Source organism: Monodelphis domestica, chromosome 5 (genome assembly GCF_027887165.1).
Source record: "Monodelphis domestica isolate mMonDom1 chromosome 5, mMonDom1.pri, whole genome shotgun sequence".
Lineage (NCBI taxonomy): Eukaryota > Metazoa > Chordata > Mammalia > Didelphimorphia > Didelphidae > Monodelphis > Monodelphis domestica.
Window position 1 is genome coordinate 138,980,088 of NC_077231.1, and position 22,835 is coordinate 139,002,922.

Below are 22,835 nucleotides of genomic sequence, written 5' to 3' on the forward strand. Positions count from 1 at the left end.
CAAGAAACTTTACCCTTCTTGAGGAAATGAGGGGGTGAGGGGGAAGTGTGTCTAAGACTTGTCTATGACAGTGTTCTAAAGTATACCTAAAAATGAATACTTTGTTTTACTTTGTCTAGGCAAAAGAAGTTAGAGGTGGCAATGGAAGAAGAAGGATTAGCAGATGAAGAGGTAAGATAGCTTTCTGTTTGCTGATACATCATCTTATGAGTTAGGTTTTTTTTACTTTCAAATGGTTGCATAGTTTGAGTTACAGACCTTATATTTCATCACTTTTAGTCATAAATCTGTTAAAGGAAAGGAAAAAAGACAGATCACTACTTTTTTTCAACACCATTTTTAGCAATGTTCACCAAAAGGAAGTCTCAGACATTACCTAATCTGTTTTTTGTAAATGAGATCATGCCTCCCTAAATACTTTATAGTCTTAACATCTTTCCATATACAAAAACAAAATTGCTTCATATAGCCAAACAGAGAAACTTAATTTTCTAACCCTACATCTCCAAAATACTCTCTTCTTGGATATATTTCCAAGATCTGTGATTTCATCTGTTTCCTTTTTATCAATGCAGATTTCAGCCCTTTCAAATTAGAAAATTTAATGAATTGCCCGGATACTCCAAATTCACTGCCTGATGGTAAAAGCTCTTGCAGAAGATATAGAGGCTGATCCTCTGATGATAGACTCTATTCGTATAATTCACGCTATACTAGGATGTACCACAGTCAAAGGAGGTACCTAGAACAGGGTCTAACCATGATAAACCTTCACTACTCATTTTATTTTATGACTTCAGTTATTTAGTCTTGACATTTTAGAATGGAAGTGGCGTAGTTCAATAGGAAAGCATTTGGAGAGACAATACTATTAATGGGGTCTATACTTTCATTTCCACATTGCTAATTAAAAACTTCTCTATGTACTAAAAAATTCTATAGTTTGGGAACTGAAGTAAAGTTTCTCTGCAAAGAATGTGCTCTTGTAAAGTAATTGATTATTAGCCACCATTGCTTAGAGTACTTTTTAGTTACCCTTTTAAAATTTCATCTCTTTGCACCCCAGAGTTTTAGAAATGGAGAATTTCAAGATTATTTAGACAAAGTTAGGAAATAAACACCAAAAGGTTAAGTGACTTACATAAGATCATAAAGCTCATTAGTAACACACCAGAACCAAAACCCAGGTTATAGACTTTTAGTGCAGTGGGTTTTTTTCCCCCTTTCGGTGATATTTATCACAGGCCAGTAGTAACTTGCTTGTAAAACTCTTGAACATAAGTAGCATTGATTTGGTCACTATAATATTCAATTATATAGTATAGTACACACATATGTTTTTAATTTAACACCAAAATGCATTTTAAACAAATTATTTAATCAGACTTTAAATTTAAAAATTTCTTTTCATTTGCCCCAGCATACATATTTTGTATGTATGTCAATGATAAATATATGTGACATATATACACACTAGCATTTATAAAACTTAAGAAGACCATGCATGCCTTGCCCCATTTAAGGAAGAGCAAACCACACATAGACTATGCTTTACTCATATGGAATGTTGTCTACTTGTTCAAACTGGAAAAAATGGAGCAAGAGGGACTGGGTGTATTATCTACTGATTTCATTTGTCTCCTTCCTTGTATAGAATAATTATAGGCCCACAAAAATGTTTAAACTAGCTTTTCCTGAATATTTACTATGTGATATAAATACTAAGCACATGAGACATTCATTATTCATATTTTCATTTATGTGTCTGCTATAGGTTCATAATTTTAAAGTTGGTTTTGAGTATATGACTTTACTTTTAATTGGCAGTCTTTAAAAGCATTATGAATTCTAAGTGTTAGTCTTTTGTACTTTTCAAAAAAAATCTGCTGAAAAACTCATGAGTTTTTTATTGTGGAATGCAGTTTACGATCCATCAGATGGGATATGCTTCTATTTTCTTCCTTTTGGGGGGTTTGGATGGTATTTTTTTCCAAATTTAATGCAATCGCCCCCAATTACTGCTTCTAATAATTGCTTTGATTCATTTCTGTATTTTTTAATCCTAAATATTTAAATCAAATGGTTCTATGATGCCCCCTTGTGGTTTTTCCTCCACTGTAAAATGAGGATAATAAAATAGCTACCTTGCAGGGTTGTTGTACAGATAAATTGAGACAATATTTATAAATTGCCTGGCCTTTAATAGGCAACTATATCCAATCCAATAAACATTCTCCACTGTGCTAAGCATTGGGGATACAATTAATAAAAAGACCGTACTCATCGAGTTGGGAGAGATAAGACTCAAAGATTCATAAAGGGTAGGAGGGAGAAAGACCTGAAGATGCCCAGCTCAGGATCATCTAGTTCTGTGATACTTAGCAGAACAACAGAGTCTTGTAAGCCAAAAAAGTCCAGTTCCTGCCCTGTAGAAAGAAAGGCATTAGGAGTAGTTTCCCTCCAGTTATCCAGTCAAAGATTGAGGAAAGCGATGTTTGAATTAGCTAGAATTAAGGAAAAGATTGAAAAAAGGCATTGCATTTCATTCAGACTTAGAAAGGGATGGAAGCCATGTTATGAGGGGACAAGGAAAGACTAAAAGAAGAATTGGGAGCATTTGGTTATAGTGACTTTTTTTTAAACCCTTTCTATCTTAGAAGTATCAGTTCTAGGGCAGAAGAGCAGTAAGGGGTGGGCAATTAAATGATTTCCCCAGGGTCAAACAGCCTAGCTAGTGTCTACAGTCAAATTTTAATCCAAGACTTCCTATCTCCAGATTATGGCTTGGGTTATCCATTGATTGTCCATTATCCATTGAGCCAACTAGTTGTCCCTGGCTACACAATAAAAATATGGCCATAAAGAGGCAGAATGAGATGGGTTGGGACCTGGTTAAAGCAAGTATCATCAAGAAAAGTTTTTATAGGATTGAAGAGACCTCAGCATGTTTCTGAGAAGATAGCCAATGGTGAGGAAGATATTTAAGATCCATGAGATGTAAGAGGATGATTGATAGATGAAGCTCTTTAGGAAGGCAGTAAGAAATGGGATCAGGGGTTGAGGTGAAGGGACCAATTTGGGAAAGAAGTAGTGATAACTTTTTTTATAACCAGGACTAAGGAAGAGACAATGTTTGATGACATTGAAAATTTTGGAGAACAGGAAGGGAGAAGTTGGAAAGCTTCTGAGGGTAGCCCCAATCTTTTCAATGAAATAATAGCCTAAGCTATTTTGCAATAATTATGAGTGATACTGAGGTGCTCCTGGGAGCTTAAGGTGTAAAACAAAATGTCAAGTAGTAGCTGAGCTGCTGTTATAAACCATAAATTTGTACTGAATGAAATAAATTTGATTTCATGACTTTCTAGAGTCTCATTTTGCAAAGAGTGTGTTGTTGTGTTGTGTTGAGTGGGAAAGAGGCATGTGTCAAATACTTCTTAAACTTGTCTGTCCTGTCCACTTTCATACCAATCACAGAAAAGACACACAATATCACCGGATTTTTGAACTTTAAAAAGGAGGACTTTAGAGATCATCTTGTTTTAAGTCCTGTCTTTTACAGATAAGGAACCTGGGTCTCAGAAAGTTAATATGGTTGACAGTCATATCAATATTAAGTGACAATTAAGGGTAATAACCCAGGTAATTATAAATGAAAGTTCTGTAAAATTTTTATTGAAGTTATTATAAATAACTTTGGCTTCAAAAAACTTTTGTTTCTAAATTTATGCTGACAACCTTTACAAGAACAACTTTTAAAATAATCTGATCTTATAATTTACTTTTTTTGTCCCATAGAAAAAATTACGCCGATCACAGCATGCTCGCAAAGAAACTGAATTTCTACGACTCAAGAGGACAAGGCTTGGTTTGGATGACTTTGAATCCCTGAAAGTTATAGGGAGAGGAGCCTTTGGAGAGGTTCATGTCTTTCCTTAAGTCCTGTCTTGATAATTCAACCCATCTTTTCTCCTGAGTCCCTGATTTGTCTTTTGGTATATTTATTAATCTAATATCATGCATTAAATCTTTTTAATTTGGGAACTAAAATTATTAAAGTACAGAATTTCTGAAATTTAAAATGCTACTTCTTTATGATACTATCATGAATTTTACCGTTTTAAGAGCTTTAAAGGAATTTCTGAATTATTTTTGTTGATTCTAGGTAATTATAGTAAAAAATGTTACTTCCATTTCTGTTCATAGGAGAAGATAGCTCTTCTATATACATATCTGTGCACATATCTATATATGTTTTAATTGCACCTGTGATTACATTAGTATTGGGATCTTCCAGCAAGAAACTTGGAAGAAAACTCTCTCAATGGATATCACCATCCTTTCTACCTTGTTTAATCTCAAAGAATTTGATTCACTGAGAGGGACCAAGGGGGTCTGAACAATTGTTCAGACACATAAGCAGCTTTCTAATTCTGAAGCCAGCTTTGATGTTCTACCACTTACATAACCTCAGGAAATGACCAAATGGATAGAGTACTAAACTTAAGAGGCAGAGACACATGTGGGACACATCTAAACTTAACTAGAGGAAGAAGGACCAGATGTGTCAGGTGCCACAGTGCATAGAGTACTAGGTCTGGAGGCAGGAGGATCAAATTTTAGTTTCAGAAAAATCTATGTGACCCTGGATAAGACAATTAACCCCATTTGTATAGCCCTTCCTTTTCTCTCTGAGTTGTTACTATTACAGAAAGTTAGGATTAAAAAAAAAAAAAACCAAACAACTCTGAACCTCAAGTAACTCTAAACTTTAAATTATGGATAGGCTGAGATCTCAGTAGGTGGAAAAAATTCTCATGCCTGTGAACTCACAAGTCACTGGCACATTGATATATAAATATAAATATACACATTTAATAAATACACTCATCTTGAAGTTGAAAATAATTTTTTTGGCATTATTTGTGGCTTTCCTAAAGTGTATCTTATTCTAGTTTGCTTTTAAATTAGATAGTCATGTGTTTCCCATGTGATTAGATAATATTTTGGTGGTATATAGTGGTAGTAGCAGTAGTAATTTCTCATAGTGAACTTCTACAATTTAATTAAAATCTACTTTACTTCCTAAAGGTTGACTTTCCCAATTTCATCCAGAAAAATAATAGTAATATTCCTCTAATTTCTAGGTACGCCTTGTCCAGAAGAAAGATACAGGCCATATCTATGCAATGAAGATATTGAGAAAGGCTGATATGCTTGAAAAAGAACAGGTATATATTGCACAACATTCATATCTATAATGTTATCAGTATTCATGATGTGGAAATAAATTTTGGGTTTGAAAAATTATGTTGAGAATTCAGAACAAAAATTTTTTTAAAAATTCCAAACCTTTTGGATTATAAATCATTTAATACAATCTTCCCATTTTATGATGAAGAAATTAGTCCTGGGAAGAAGCAACATGGAAAGTTAAGCAACATGCTTAAAGTCACCTAGTTTATTGATAGCAAAGCCAGGACTAGAAGTTAATTATTCGCTTTTTGTTTTTTAATGAAAATATATGAGAAGTAAGGCAGCTAGATGTTTCAGTAGATAGAGAACCAGCCTTGAGATTGGAGTCCTGAGTTCAAATCTAGTCTCAAAACACCTGGACAAGTCACTTAACCCCCAATGCCTAGCACTTATTGCTCTTCTGACATAGAACCAATACTTGGTATTGATTCTCAGATGAAAAGGAAGAGTTTAAAAAAGAAAAGAAAGGAAAAGAAAGTGTATAGGGAAAAAACATTGGAATAATTCATTACTTGTTGGGTAATCCTGCCAATTATTGACCAACCTTATCATGAGTTATTGAGTCTATCTTAAATACACACTTGCTGCTATTAGATGTGCCTGTTTTCTTTTTGTTTTCTCTATACAGTGTGAAAATAAAGCAACCTCGAAACCTCACCCTTTTCCCTTCTGTAGCATAAATAGAAAGCTCTCTGCTCTTAGTTTTAATTTGTTTTCTAGCATTCATATACCTTAAGTTGCAAACCAATTGCTCTTCTGGATTGGTAGGCAGAGGATTGTTCTCCTCCTGATATAAAGATGCTACTCATGTTCAGTCTTTATGTCTCAGTCTATATATTTAAAAATTTTTTTTCCATGGTTACATTCCAGAACAGACTAGCAATTTCATTGGGTTACACATTATCACTCATTCTATTTCCATATAATTAATTTTTGTAACAATTCCATTATGTTTTAGAAGCCTGAAATCAGAAATGGGGAATTTACTTATCTGATGTCAGGAAATAAGGAGAAAGTTAGGGATTTCTAATTTGATTCCTGTTTGAATATCAGTACCATTAAATAAAATGAGTAATAAATATATTTTTTCAAATATTTTCTTTTTTTTTTTTAAACCCTTACTTTCTGTCCCAGTAAAACTGTAGGACAGAATGGCAAAGGCTAGGCAAATAGAGTTAAGGGACTAATCTAAACTCATACAATTAGAAAGTGTCTAAGGCCACATTTGAGGGCAAGTCCTCCTAAATCTAGAGCTGGCCCTCCATCACTGTTAACTGCAATTGTGATATTTTTTAAAAATCACAGTTTTTTGTTTTTGTCTTTCTTTTAATCCAAGATTTCCTTCAGTGTTGAAGGAAAGACACCAAGTCGCTAATTTATCAAAACTAACATTAATGTATTTTACATTTACTTTTTAAAAATAGGTGGCCCATATCCGAGCAGAGAGAGATATATTGGTAGAAGCAGATGGTGCCTGGGTTGTGAAGATGTTTTATAGTTTTCAGGATAAAAGGAATCTTTATCTCATCATGGAATTTCTCCCTGGAGGTAAACATAAACATGAGAGTAATGATGCAAACTGATACAAACCATGTAATCTTAATATATGACAGAAAAATGCAGTATATAGTTATAATGTGATTGGCTTGTATAATTTTAGTAATTAAACTTTTAGTTAATTTATCATATTTAGTTACCTATAGAATTAATTAACTGAGGACATGATTTATGCCCTAGAATCATTTCTAGCTTGAGGTAGAAAGTATTGTTTCAGTGAATAATTTCTACTCACCCATGATAATTCTGATCCTTGACCATGAAAATATTCTAGGATAGTGGTTCTCAAAGATTTTTTCAGTGATAGAATCTTCACTTTAAACAGAACTTAGTGGAACCTTTTCAATAAATTTTAGAACTACCTGACAATAATGGCTGTATAACAAAATAAGGCCATAAAAAGAAAGCATTCTATTAAATCCTAGAACTTCTTTGACCTGCTTACAAAAGAGAATAAATTACAAGTGTTAAATCCTAGTTTATAGCTTGCAAATCTGACTTTTCATTTTAGTGTTAAGTAAAATTTAAAAAGTTCTCTAAGAATCAAGGTTGTTTTCTTCTTAAAAAACCATACTCTTCCCTAAAACCAGTGAGAGAGAAGATTAGAGCCTTGTGCATTCATATGGTCATTTTCCCTTCCAAATGTAACAGAAAAAACAAAAACCAGTTTTGTCTAACTATAAGGTCAACTGAAAGAAGAAACCATAATACAAGCTTTTAAAAAACACAGAGGAATCTTACGAGATTTTCCTTCCAATAAATATGGTGTTCTCTGGGGGAATGAAAGCACTTTGAGGACAGTGTTGGTCCTTAAATAAATGTTTATTAATTTGAATTCTGTAATTCTGTGTGGATTTCTCCCTTTTGATTTTTTTTCAATTGAACATAAATTCAGTTGAATGAAGAATACAAAGACTAAAGACAAACAATAAACATGAAAAGTCCTTGATATTAAGTAGTAGTATTCTTTTGCACAGACCTGGTGGATGCCAAATGGCACCTATAGATACATTCCCTGCAAGAGAAGAAGGAAAAAAGGGTTCCAGACAAAGGGTTCTAGAAATATTTGAGGAAGGAGAGGATGATTTGAGCTGGAGAGATGAGGGAAGGTTTTCCAGAGTTGATACCTAATGAACAACAAAGAGGAAATACATTTGGACTATGGGAGCAGGAGACATGATGCAGAATTCCAAGAACAATTTAACAAATGTTTATCCCCCATCATGCAAAGCACTGTGCTAGGTGCTGAGAATGAAATATAATGAAAATTTAATAATTTCTGCTGTCAAAGAATGTCTCTTTTAATATGCAGTTATAGGGTAAGAAGCCAGATTGCATATGATCAGTGCTTGTGAGGAGCAGGTAGAGATGACAGTTCATTTTTAAGAATATGAGAAAGATATGAGGTGATAACTTGGAGGGGATGGTGTAGTAAAATCACACTTCATTTATTTGTTCATTTGTTAGTGAATGGAATAGATTACTTGAATGCCAGTCTGTCCTGTAAAATCTGGGGTGTGAGGTCTTTGTACCCAAATAATAGATGAAGTAAACCAAGAAAATTGCAAAGACAGACAGGGAGGTGGAGAAAAGATGGTATTCCTGGAGATGGTGATAGAGGTAGCTACTCAGTTGGGGCTTCAAAGATAAAGCCAATTTTTAAGCACAGAATGAGAAGAGGTAGGAACAAGAATTTCTTCAGAAAATAAAGTCAGAGAGGTAGAAATGTGCATATAGCCCCAGGGGAAGATAAGAAATAGCACTATTTTTTAAATTTAGAGATTAAGGAAGATTAATCTAAAGATTTAGAACATTGGAGTTTGAAGCCTGAATGAAGCTCTGGGAATTGTCTTTCCTATTGATTCTGGAGAACTAGGAGTTCTAACTGGTCCTCTGTAGCATGACTCATTTTAGTCTTCTATCTGTGGCCAGGTCCCTGAATCCAACTTTAGCTAAAATAATCACTGAAGGTCTGAGGAGGTGGTTGGTGTCTTAAGAACAAACAGGTTTTTTTAAAAAAAGAACAAACGGGTATAGTGTAAATATCCTTACCTCCAGATGTAGCCAGGAAGACATATAGACATGACATTAACTATAGATCCTTGTCCAACAGAAATTGCACAAATAGCATTACAGGAAAACAGGATCATAGATCTATAAGAAAACTTGGAGGATACTCTTTAAGTACAATGAATTCCCTTTTTTGAGGCATTTCCTATAACATGTCTCTTAATTTTCACCATTCAGGAGACATGATGACATTACTAATGAAGAAAGATACCTTGACAGAAGAAGAAACCCAGTTCTATATTTCAGAGACTGTTCTGGCTATCGATGCAATTCACCAGTTGGGGTTCATTCACCGAGATATCAAACCAGACAACCTCTTATTGGATGCCAAGGCATGTGAATGAACTGATAAGCTCTTAACCTGCTGGTTATTATTTGGTAAAGAAATGGAGCTGTTGATTTTTTTCCCCTTAATGTTTTTATTGATAATAATGCTCTTTTCTTTCTTATATTTCATTGTCACTTTTCAATGACTTTCAATGCCTCCTGCCTCCTCCAACTGCATCATAGCACCCTCTCCTGTAAAGCAGTATAGCCGAGCAAAATACATTGGCCATATCTGAAAATGTGTCGCTCTTTCCACACCTCTGCCAAGGTATAGGAGGCTGGCTTTGATCAGTCTTGATGTCTTGAAGTCTTTGATCAGTCTTGAAGTCATGATGGGTCACTGGCATTGATCAATATTCTGAAATTTACATTGCTGTGGTCACTGGGTAAATTATTCTTCTGGTCACTGCTTACTTTGCTCTTTAGAAGACATCATTCAAGACTTTTTAAATTTCTCTTCATAGTTATATTTTCTTACTAAGATGGGGAAGGAACATGCATTTATTAGGCACATTCTATGTGCCAGGCACTGTGTTAAGTACTTTACAAATATCTCATTTAGTCCCCACAACCCTGTGAGGAAGGTGCTATTAAAATGTTCATTTTTAAAGCTTATTAAGGCAGAAGGAGATAAGTGACCATGGTCACACAGCAAGGAAGTGTCTGAGACTGGATTGGAACTTGGGTTTTCCAGACTGCAGACTTGACACACTATCTACAGCCTCATGACAGAGTAACACTACATTATGTTCATATGCCACAATTTTTTTTAACCATTTCATAATTGATGGACTCCTACTTTGCTTTCTTTTCTTTCTTTTTTTTCCCTACCAAAAATATGTGATTTTTTTTATATGTGATGCCTTTCTGGTTTATCTTTGACTTCCTGAGGATACATGTTCCTTGTAATGGTATCTTGAAGTTACATAGCTTGTACAAAGTAACAACTTTTTAATATTTTTTACTTTATTTTATATTTTTGTATACAATGGTACCTTGACACAAGTTTAATTCATTCCATGTCCAGAATTTCCCCAATTAAATAATGGAAATGCAGTTAATCTGTTCTGGATCCAAAAAAACACATGGATTTTTTGTGTTTGATATGCTTTTACATACAAAATAGTACTTCATAAATAACAAATATATTTACAGATAATGAGAAGGGATGTAAAGGAATGAACTTGGTTATGAAATATTATTTACCTTCAAGGTCAGGCAAAGATGCTGGTGAGAAAGGTTTTCATTTCCTGTGCTATCATTTAATATAACTTACTACACGTAATGCTACATTTAAATGCAAAATTGACCTTACATTTTACTTCTGATATATAACTTTATTGCAAAGCTTGATTGCTTTACTTAATAATCATCATTTTCTTCATTGAATTTTGGCTGTTTTGCCACACTTTTCCTCAATTTCACTTAAGAGGTTGTTTCAACAGAAACCTTTCCATAGAAGTTTATTTCTTCTTCCCTTTCAGAACATTTTGATAACAAGTGTGGTCACACAGCTCCAGAACAACCTAGCTGTGTCTTTTCAATAAAATTTTTTTTCAAAAAATTTTACAAGTCCTCAACATTTCCTTAATCTGACTTATATTGATTACCTCATCCACCTTGGGCTCCTCACATGGGTAGAAGCTCATGATTCAAAAATCTGCTTGAGACTTAAAGCAAAAAATACAGATCACGACTGCTCATATCTCAAATTGCTTGTGAATTTGTGAAGGTGCTTGTGTATCAGTTGTATATTCTGATTTGTTTTCCAGAGTATTTGGCCCACTTCACAATTTTAGCAACAATGTATTAGTATGCCTGTCTTCTCACAGCTTTCTCTCCACCCCATTGTTTACTGTCCTTCTTCTTTGTTAACATTGGGTACACATATTCTAAATGGAAGTGGCAGATTCAGTTTTTGTTGAGAATAATTTCCTTTTATTTCACAGAATGAGGTAAATGGGTGAGTGATACAGAATCCAAAATCAAAATATTACAACACGAACATTTTTGAATACCAGTCTTGTAAATCAGGCAAGCAATTATGATTGACAGGTCACATTCAAATCTACCATGCTTCCTATTTTGTCAGTCCTCGCAGCTAAGAATTTTTACATTTTATTATAATAATTTTTAAACCATTTTTAACTACCAGATTGCAAAGGCCACATTTAGCCCTTATTCCTTACTTTGCAGAACCCTGTTGTAAATGAATGAATCTCTCTTAATATTGTGCCTCACTTAAATGTCTTAGATCATCACTCAGTAGTTAATATCTTTATATATATATGTGTGTGTTCTTTATAAACTAAGCATTTTACATCTCAATATGTACCCTGAGACTTACCAGCCTTTTTTCCCCCCATAGGGTCATGTAAAGTTGTCTGATTTTGGTCTATGCACAGGACTAAAGAAAGCACATAGGACTGAATTCTATAGGAACCTCACACATAACCCACCAAGTGATTTCTGTAAGTTTCAGTGTTTTCTAATAAACAAGCTCAATGCTTGTTGTACAATGCCAAGTTTTTTTTTCAAGATTAAATTTGCTTGAAGTTGTAAAAGATTGGAAATTTTTTTTTGCTCTTTTGCTTCTATCTTTAATCCTTGTTTTGTTGAAATTAGCATTTCAGAATATGAACTCAAAGAGAAAAGCAGAAACATGGAAAAAAAATAGGCGGCAATTGGTGAGTATTTTTAAAAACAGGATCTCCTTAATAACATCAAACTAGTTTCAACTGTTATATAGAGTTGTATGATCGAGATGATGGTAGGGTTTGTTTCTTTTTTTGTTTGTTTGTTTCTTTGTTTAAAGCATTATCTAGGCATCCACTCCATAAAAATCTGGTTTTTTTTTAGCCACAGAAATTCTTGAATGGCTATGTCCCCTAAAATATGGGGGTTTCAATTTGCACCCTTGAAAAGAATGTGCTCACTATTAAAACATAGCCATGAAAGATTGACATAAATAGAGTCAACTAAGGGCTCATCCATGACCTTGCATAAGGAGACTAAGTTCATTGTAGTTTCTTTGCTTATAGTAAAGTAATGGAAAAAGGTTGCATGGGGAAATTCACTAAATGTGTCAATCCTCAGAATCTGGAAGGGCTGATTTCAATTTCTGCTTCTAACACTATTGGTTGAAGGGGGATAAATCATTTAATCCATGTCCAAGGCAGGTTAAAGATGTCTGAGATGGCAAGTTACCTACTATCATGGAAGTAGTCTACATAATAGGAATTCTCTCCCTCCCCTGATCTCGTATGTGTCAACTAATATCCCACATTCTACTGGAACCCTTCCCCAGCCCCTCTAATTCCAGTACCTTTGCTTTATAAATATTTGTTGTCTTTCCCATTAGATTATAAATTCCTTGAGGGTAGAGGGAACCTTTTTGTCTTTTAACTTCTACTGTGCTTAGCATAGCTCTTTGCACTAAGTAGGTACTTAATAAATGATTGATTTGAGTTTATTTCCCATCCTGATGAATTGGCCAGTATAGGACCTCCTCCCCCCCATTGTTATCTAATTCAGAGTTCAATGATTAGTTACTTTTAAGAATGCCTTCCTCTTATTCCTGCTGTTTGCAATCTGGTCATTTCATTAGTAGTTTACCAGAGTGAGTAAAGCAACTTTGTTCCTTCAAAACATACCATGTACAAGCAGTTTCATGACCAAGACTTGATAGAAAAATTTAATGCTTTTGACTCGAGTGAATTTGTGCTCTCATTGATGTGACTGTTCCCACTAATGATACAGGTCAAAATCCCTCTATGTGTAGCTATAATCTTTGGCAACTTGTCCATCTCTATATTCCATGATGTTTGGGGGCTGGAGAGGGGAGGTGATCTTTTTTTGACATTGCTAGAAGAGCAGTGGAGCAAGCTAAGCTGCTCCAGAAGCTTCTTCCTCTTGTTAGGCAATCATTACATCTTTTTTTTTAATCAGACATTTTTCTGAGATTCTTTATTCTGGTTTTTCTAATAGTAGTATCTGTTGTGGACTTCTCATACTCATACATACTTCTCTTCTCCCCCCTGAGTGATACTCTATTAATTCTTCTGAGACTGTAGTGTTCTCTGACTTGCAGAACTACTAGTGGAATTTTTGTTTGCTTCTTTGGACCTGTGATTTCACTGACATTAAGGAACTCTCACTGAAGAAACTACCTCTACCCATGTAGGTTTGCTTGGGCTCAGTCAGAAGGAATTGCCCAGATCATTGAGATTGACAACCCAGCCAGTATGTCTGAGACCTGAGACTTGAATTCAGGTCTTCTGACTCCAAGGCCAAAAATGTGTACACTATTTTAAAAAATAGAACTGAATTTTAGGGAAAAGTTCTGGTTCTGGTTCACTAAAGGAGTTCTGTAGTTTTCTAGAGGTAATCCAAATGATCCAAATCATTGTCCATTTATAACCTCTTTCCACACAAATACATATACCCACATAGATGAACTGTTCATCTGGTATCATTATAGTCAGAGTAATAGGAATTCCTCACATACTTGGGTTTACTTGTTTTTTCTCATGGCTTATCAAGCCATATTCTTTTGAATGATTATCATGCTTGTCTATGGACTCATTCATGTTTTGGGACTTGATATCATCACCAGATAGGAGATTCTGGGATTTGACCATTTATAGAGACTTATTCTGTTTGGACTCTGCTCTGCCTGTGATCCATGACAATGGCAAGCAACTTTAATAAGCCAGTATCCAGCTTTATGCCACGTCTGATCAAAGAACCATCAAAATTTTTATCTTTATTATATCTTTAAGGTCTCTTACAGAAATTTGATGTGTATTTGGGAGACACCTTGTGAAAGAGAGCATTTTCTGTGGGATCTTGCAGATTTTTTTTCAGTCAGTTGTGTGATGGTAATTTCTAAAGTTTTAATGCGGCATCAGGAAGTCATGGTTGCATCATAGAGAAGGAGAACAAGCACCCAAGGATCACAAGTGTCAGATACTTTTATTTATCACAGACATGCATGTGTGCAGCTGCCCAACTCTTCAGTCTTAGGGACAGGCAAACATGGCTTCATGAAAAAAACACAAAGAACTGAGTCTTTATATCTGATATAGTTGTTGGGCAGACTGACATGGACCGAAGTGAGAGAGATCTTCTGGGTAGTCAATCAGTGGGTGGCCCAGAATGTGCTGCATCTTACCCTCCCCCCCCCCCCCCCCCATTGATTACAAGAATATTTTGATGTCTTTGCTAAACAAATCATGATAAGAACAACCTTGCATTTCTTACCTCAATGAAATTGGCTCCACAGGAATTTTCCAATACATAAGTGGATCATTCAGTAGTCAAACACTGGTCTAGGAAGAGGCCAGTCCTCACAATCTGCAGGATGCCCTCAATAGATGCATATATTCTGACAATTTTTATGGGGATGGAAAAGTAGGCTGATAGGTCACTAGTTAATGTTCTCTGTCATCTTTTTGGGCCATTAATAATGGACAAAATTTCTTGATGTTTCTGATTGCAAGTTCGTACTCTTTGTTTCTTCGCCTACTCTTGACCTTTATTTATAACAACTTATTTCTATTATTGGCGTACTATCTTCCTAGTTACCTACATTCAAAACATTAAGCTCACCCTTAACTCTTCTGCTAATCCTCAAATTTTAAATTATCATCAAGTCATTTCTAATTCCATAGAATCTCTGGCCCTCTATCCACTTCTTTTTATTAATAATTCTAAGCTCTGTTTACTTTTGCAAAATGACTAATATGAAATATGATTTGTATGACTATACATCTATACTCTGTATTAAATTTGTCACCTCAGAAGAGTGGAGGGGTCAAAAGAAAAGTAGATTTGGAACTCAATTTTTTAAAAAATGATTGTTAAAATTGTTACTATATGTAATTGAAAAATTTTTTAAAATTAGTACTAGTGCCCTAGTTATTATTAATAATAATGGCACTAACACATGAGAATCATTGTCTCTACCCTACACTACACATAACACATCCCAAATGGTTTCTTTTTTTTTTTTAAACCCTTAACTTCTGTCCTAGAATCAATATTGTGTATTTACTCTAAGGCAGAAGAGTGATAAGGGCTATGCAATTGGGGTTAAGTGACTTGCCTAGGATCACACAGCTGGTAGTTTCAGAGGCCAGATTTGAACCCAAGACCTCCAGTTTCTAGTCCTGACTCTCAATCCACTGAGCTACCCAGCTCTCCCCCCCCCCCCCCAAATGGTTTCTTTGTCCCCTTTTTGCTCACCTCTAATCCACCCTTCACACACATCTGAACATAATCTTCATACCTAACAGTAACTATTACTCATCACTCTTTAGTGCCTCTCTATTGCTCCTGGAATAAAATGCAAATGTCACAGCCTGTTGTAACTTGCCTCCTATCTATGTTGTCATCCTTATTTCACATACAGTCATCACCAATTTTTTAAAATTATAAATTGTTAAAATCATCACTATATTCCAGCCAAACTGCTAGCTGTTTCCAGATCTCTTCCTTCACTCCCCATTTTTTTATAGGATTTATCCCATTCCTCTTTATCTCTTTCTACTGAAATCTTTTCCTTTTTTTGGTTAGGCCCAGTTCCAATGCCACTTATTCCTCAATGCCTACCTATCACCCTAGATAAAAATGATCCCTTCATATTCAGCTATTCCAGGAGCATTTTAAGCTTCTTCTTTGCCCTAATGCCATTTTACATAATGTGCTATTTATTTTATATTCCTTCTCTTAAATGTTCAGACTATGTTGCTTTGTATCTTTGTATTATTTGTTATCTTTGTATTCCAGGTACCCTATCATATAGTGCCTTACTAAAAGTAAATGTTAGGTAAATGAACTGATAAATGATTCATTTCATAACTGTTTCCAAGTCATAGAGAACTTTTGAAAGAATATTAAGAATACTGTTAGCATCTCTTTGACATCATAATATTTTCTTTCAGGCATATTCCACAGTTGGAACTCCAGATTACATTGCTCCAGAAGTATTCATGCAGACTGGGTACAACAAATTGTGTGACTGGTGGTCTTTGGGAGTTATTATGTATGAAATGCTAATAGGTATGGCTTGCCTTATTAATTTCACTCCACATTACATAAATATTCTTAAGAGTCCCTGACAGAATATACTAAATATTCATCAACAACACTACAAATATGCCATCTATTTTAATTCTTTTAGAAAGTTGTTGATTCCATTTTCATTTATGGTGAAATAGGAGCTTTGGATATACATGTTTTCAAGAAAGGGAGATTTTAAAAATGATTTGAGTTTAGGGAAACGTTTCTATAACCATCATGTTAAGATAGAGATAGAACTAATTTTTTTAAAGGAATCTTTGCCTTCACTACTGTTTATTAGTTTCAAGGAAGAAGATAGATATGGGCTAGACAATGGGGGTTAAGTGTCCGAGGGGCCAGATTTGAACTAAGGACCTCTCATAGAAATTGGCTCTCACTTGACTGAGTCACCTAGCTGCCTTTAGAAGGAATTTTTAAAAAATCATTTTATACACAATTTGATAGGAAGTCCAGGAAGATTTGTGTAGAAATCTGACTCTGATATATATGGCCCTGGGCAAATCACTTAACTTCTTGGTGCTTTGGATTATATATCTCTTATGAGTATATTTTGCAGAGAAGAGGAGAAACTACATTAGTCAGGAATGGAATTACTTTCTTTACTAATGTAATACTATATATTATATAGTCAATATATATATTTTAAAAAGGTATTGAGTTGTATTAAATCATGTGGTTCAAGGAATCCCATATTTGGCAAATCTGGTTAGATTGTCAGTGGTAGCCACTGTTGCCTCTAGGATAAAATGAGAACTCTACCATTAAGTCTACAGTATGTCCCTAACTTTCCTTTTATGTCTTAATTTCACATTACTTACCAGCACATACTCTGGGTTCTAGTCAAACTGTACTAATAGCTAATCCCCAAACTCAGCATACCATTGCCTCTACCCATGCTCTCAGATAGGCTTTTCCATCTGGAAGGCATCCTTTGCCTTTGCCTTTCAGATTTTCCTTATGTTTCTTTGAGCTGAGAGTCTACCTTTCCTGATACTCAACAGAAAGTAATCTTTTCCCCTCTCCAATCAATTACTTGAGCACTTTGAGCTCTTCTTTACTCCTTAATTTCATACCTCCTACAAGTTTATTTTTGTATGTGTGCTATTTCCTTGTTAGAATGTAAAGCTACTTGAGGGAAGGGGCTTTGTCCTTACATTACACCTTATATTACTATATTATATATAGTAGGTGCTCAATAAGAAAGGAAGGAAACAAGCATTTTTAAAAAGACCTACTATGTGCCAAGCATGATGTTGAATGCTTCAGAGATATTATCTCACTACTTAATAATTATGGAATTTGAATCCCATCTGCAACAACAATATCATGCTGACATTTATTTTCCTCACAAAAATCCCTCCAGGTAGGAGAAGTATTTCTAAAATTGTTTTATTCTGAAGCAAACAAACCAACCACAACAGTTATTTCCATATGCAAAGTAAAAGGAAAGAGGATTGAACACAAAACTGTGAATCTCTCTCACCTACAGCTTGCTTTTTTTTTTAAGCATATAATAAATTTAACATGCAACTTTCAAAGGTCTTCTATTTGTGCTTCCTTCTGGCCTTCCTTCTGTTCTCTTCTCAGCATCTTAAAGAGAAACTGAGCCTGAGAGAGCTGAAGTGATATTCAGCAGCACACATGCATCTTGAAAGCAGGCACCATTCCTGTCCCCTAATAGGTACTTTTAAGAAATGCTGATTATCTTGTCCACATTTATAGAGCTTGTCCAGATTGGAAATAGAATCCAGGAAATAAAATCCATTGGAAATAGAATTCTTATCTCCAAATTTCATGCTTTTCTGCTAGAGAATACTTTTCAAGTGTTCTGGCAGAAACCAGATAAACAACATCTTTGAGATATAGAAAGCTGCCCAATAAAGGTGGCCTTTGATAACCCCATAGGTCCTTATGATCTCTGAAATTCAATTAATTTCCATCCAACAAACATCTCAGAATAATTTTATTAGTGTTCCCTGTGCTAAGATTCTAAATTTTGATAAGATGCAAGCCTGCCCCCATGGAGCTTAAAATCTAGTCAGATTAGATGAAAAGCATATTAAATTCATAATAGCAGTTAATAACAAAACGGAATAAAGACCATTTCCAACAGAGCAGATCAGGGGAGATATCTTTAATTAGGTAGTATAATGCGATCTTTGGAGGGTGGGCAGGAATCAAACATTTAAGAGGAACATCTTATTTCAGGCATGAGTAATAAGTTTGGTAAAAGCACCCATAGTTGAGAAAGTACAGGTACATATCAGGGCCTGACAGAAGTCTTCTGGCAGAGGTTTCAGATCATGGAGGATTTCAAATACCAGAACAGAAGAAATCTCACAAGATAACAAGAAACCATTGAAAGATTTTTAGCAAAAATTAGCATGAACCAAGCACTAGTTAAGAAGCTAAATCTGGCCAACATTGTGTAGGAAGGATTGGATGAAAAGAGAAAGAAAGCAAAGACAGAAAGCTTTTAGCAAACTGTGAAAATAGTACAAGAAGGCAGTAGTGAAATGCTTGTCTTGAAATGAGTTAATAGAAAAAGAAAAGGAGGGAGTAAATTTATGAAGTTTCAAAATTGGCAGGTCTTAGTAATAAGTGTATATGAGCTAAAGAACAGAAATGAATCAAAGATATAGCACTAAGGCTTTGTACATAGAAGACTGCTTCTGCCCTATAGAAGCAAGAAAATCTCTTCCTGTGTGCCTTTACCTGTATAGTTCTTCCTATGTTTAATAAAAAAGATTCAGATGAAACTTTATCTTTGTTGTGTAGGATATCCACCATTCTGTTCTGAAACACCACAAGAAACTTATAGGAAAGTTATGAACTGGAAAGAAACTCTAGTATTTCCTCCAGAAGTACCTATATCGGAGAAAGCCAAGGATCTAATTCTCAGGTTAGTGCCAAAATCTATATAAATGACTTACTGGAATCTCAAGGATACATAGACAAAAGCCAGTAGAATGTTTTAGCAGTTCTACAAGAGCAATAATATTTTAAATAATATTTATGTCATAAAAAGAAACAATGAAAGAGCAAGCTCTGTACTAATAGCACAATGTACACTGTATACAGATACAAAAGTAAAGACAGCCTCTTTATAAAGTATGTGTATACATTGTATAAAGATAGTCCTCAAGGAGTTTAGTTTCATGGGAGAGATGATGGCATGCACTTTATATAGTCTAATGGGAAGCAATGCATAGAGGAGAATGGTGGAAAACGAGGGATATTTTGATTTGGAAAATTACTAGCATGATAAGTGAAGTCATAAAGAATTAGATTGATACATACCTTTTCTAGCAACAGTGACAGTTGATTTGATTATGATTACAGAATGGAATGGTTGGGGGACAGGATATATTTACCCAGTGTGACCTTTAATGGGAAGATGGCCATGGAGACAAGTAAAGAATGACTGGAACCCAGGCTTAGGTACAATGGGCAACTGAGGCAACCAGCTATTAGGGCAAGTTTCAGCCATGGGCATGGGTAAAAAGTTTTATTCTCTTGTATAGTGAGTTTGGAAATAGTGTTAAAATATGTAATGTCTGTTGTTGTTTACTGGTTTTTGAGTTGTTGTTTTTACAAACAAAACCAGTGAAGTTACAATGAAAGGAGGATTATGGGAGAAAAATCTTATATTGAAGGTCTCATTTCCAAAATATATAAGGAATTAGTTAAATTTTATAAGACTTAAGAGCTGTTCCCCAGTAATAAATGGCAACAGAATATAAACAGTTTTAAAGGAAGAGATCCACTCTATCAGCAGTCATAGAAAAAATGTTCCTAATTAGAGAAAGGCAAATTAGAGCAATTCTGAGGGTCAGTCTTGCATTCCTCAGATTAGCAAAGATGACAAAAAAGGGGAAATGTTTTGTTCAATTATTTATATCAGTTTTGTTTTTCTTTATACTATTTGGGGATTGTGGCCCAAACTCTGAAGAAAGGAGGTCAATTTGTTCTAAGTTGATTTTAACAAATTTTTGTAACCCATCATCTACCAATTTAATTAAAAATCATTTCTAAAATCCTCTACATGCAAAAACACATTTGCATTTCCTCAAACATTTTTATAGAGTTTGTTTGTGCTCATCTTTTAAAAGATGAAGTATTTCAAATAATTGATTTAATAATTTTTTAAATTTCTTCCATGTTGCAGATTTTGTATTGATTCAGAAAACAGAATTGGAAACAGTGGAATAGAGGAAATCAAAGATCATCCATTTTTCGAAGGAGTAGATTGGGGACATATCAGGTAGGCATGCTCATCAAACAGATGATGGGTTTTTTTTTTGTTTGTTTGTTTGTTTTTTCCCCTTACTTTTCCGTCTTGGAATCAATACTATATATTGGTTCCAAGGCAGAAGAGTGGTAAGGGCTAGGCAATGGGGTTCAAGAGACTTGCCCAAGATCACACAGCTAGCTGGGAAGTGTCTAAGGCTAGATTTTAACCCAGTACCTCCTGTCTCTAGGCCTGGTTCTCCATACACTGAGCTACCTAGCTGCCCCCCCAGATGATGGTTTGAAAAAAAGTATTTTATCTTCCCAACTACATGAAACAACAATTTTCAGCATATGTTCTCTGAAAACATAAATCAATCGTCTCCAACCCCCACCTTACCCCTACCCCCCAACCAGATTGTGAGCAACTTGTTCTGGGTTATACATGATCATGCAAAACATTTCCATATTGGTATTTGACAGTTTTTTTTTTTACTTTAAATGAAAAGTTAAAAAAAAAAATAAACCCTAGAGATCAGTTTGACTATATCCTGCTAGACCCAAGATAAAAAATAATTTCATTACAGAAAAAGATAACATCTGTTTGGTTTTTGTTTGTTTTTAAATTAAATCTGTGTTTTCATAATTATATTCACATTAGGGAATATCCAGGTTGTACTAATTGACTAAATTCAGATACTGATACTGATGTTTTTATAAAGACAAAATTCTGTTTAAATGATTAAATTTTGAAATAAAAAACATTAGAAACCCAGATGTGTGAAAAATTCTGGGGAAAAAAATAATGGTACTTCCCCCCTTTTAGGATCCCTAGGATTAGTAAGAGTTAATAGTATAGAGCTAAAAAAACCCATTAGATTTTACTTATTTTTAAATATTAGTATAAACTTCTCATGGGGGGGTGCTAACTTAAGTAAATATCATGAGGTCTGATAATTTTCTTTTATTGTCATCTCCATGACTGCTGAAGTATACACTGTTCAGATCCTCTCTTTGATTCTCCCTTAACTTGTGTAAACTTGGGCAAGGCATTTAACTTCCCTGGGCTTCATCTGCTAAATTCAGGGTTCTTTACCAGATCTAGATCCCAAGTTTGTATTTTTTTTCCTGTTTATTTTTTTAATTCAGTTTTATTTTTAGTGCCAAAATCTCTCCCTTCCTGCAAGTTTTGAAGATAACTGTTGCATTTAGACTCCCTTTGAATTTTTTAAACCCTTTCTTCCCCTATACTACCCTCTCCTCCTGTCAAGGGGTTAATAAAGACTTTTCGCAGGATTATTTTTGGTCATTTATTAAAGTGATTTTTCAGATTATAGAATATGCCAATCTTCACTAAATCAAGTTGAAGCAAATAAAGTCTTTAATTTTAAATGACAAGTAAAATTACAGATTTAAAATATTTTTGGATAATTGATTCTATCATACAGTTGATGGAATCCTGAAAAAGATCTTCTAATGTATCTATTACTCTTTTGTATGGGGTGGTCAGGGAGGAGTAATACCTTTGGTATGGAGGGCTTGTCGTGCCCTCCTAGGGCAGCTCTCCAGCCTCTGACCCTCACCTGACACCCAGCTCTCACTTGTGGCTCCCAGTAGCTGCTAGCATGCAGCAGCGGCCACACCCCGGGCAACGGCTTTGACAGGCCGGCTAAACCTTGTGAGGGTAGCCATTGGGTCATAGACCCCTGGTGAACCGGGGCTTTGCTCACCCAGCATGTGAAGACTGCTTCAGTGGAACAGGCGGAAGAAACCAACAAGGTTCAATGGTTGAGATGGCGACGCAGCAAGGCACTGTGGAGTGCTTAGGGCGTGTTGCAGCACAAAAGACAACATGGCCATCCAATGCAGCTGGGGAAGTCTCCAGGTGTAACGACTTTTCGTGCCACTGAACCCAGGCTTCCATTGCCGAGAAAGAGGGACTGTCTCTGTGCACTGACTTTTCCACTTAAATCTTCATGCACAGGTGTCTTTGTGCACAAAAACGCACAAAAACAATTGTGATCCTTGGTTACAGAGAGACTACAATAATAATAATAATAATAATAATAATAATAATAATAATAATAATAATAAAATACTTAGAAAACACCATGTAGAATTTCAGAGAGGGATTTTTTTTTTTTGGCTTAATGGGCAACTCAAAGTAACTATAGCTGCTAATACTCTTCTTTGGTATGTGTTAGGGAGAGGCCAGCTGCAATTCCCATTGAAATCAAAAGCATTGATGATACATCAAATTTTGATGAATTTCCTGAGTCTGATATCTTACAACCAGGTAAGAGAAAATGCCA

At 34.9% G+C, this 22,835-nt stretch overlaps 1 protein-coding gene across 2 annotated transcripts in view; it reads left to right on the top strand.

Moving 5' to 3' along the window:
- The window catches only part of STK38L (serine/threonine kinase 38 like), a 96,677-nt gene that overhangs the window by 70,046 nt on the left and 3,796 nt on the right, over positions 1-22,835 (top strand). For both annotated transcript variants that reach the window (XM_056799425.1, XM_007503928.3), the window contains exons 3-13: positions 120-171; positions 3,799-3,921; positions 5,148-5,231; positions 6,681-6,804; positions 9,061-9,215; positions 11,579-11,681; positions 11,836-11,897; positions 16,155-16,272; positions 19,072-19,195; positions 20,462-20,557; positions 22,728-22,819. In XM_056799425.1, the coding sequence (XP_056655403.1) occupies positions 120-171; positions 3,799-3,921; positions 5,148-5,231; positions 6,681-6,804; positions 9,061-9,215; positions 11,579-11,681; positions 11,836-11,897; positions 16,155-16,272; positions 19,072-19,195; positions 20,462-20,557; positions 22,728-22,819 (1,133 nt within the window). The remainder of the gene's footprint in view (positions 1-119; positions 172-3,798; positions 3,922-5,147; positions 5,232-6,680; positions 6,805-9,060; positions 9,216-11,578; positions 11,682-11,835; positions 11,898-16,154; positions 16,273-19,071; positions 19,196-20,461; positions 20,558-22,727; positions 22,820-22,835) is intronic.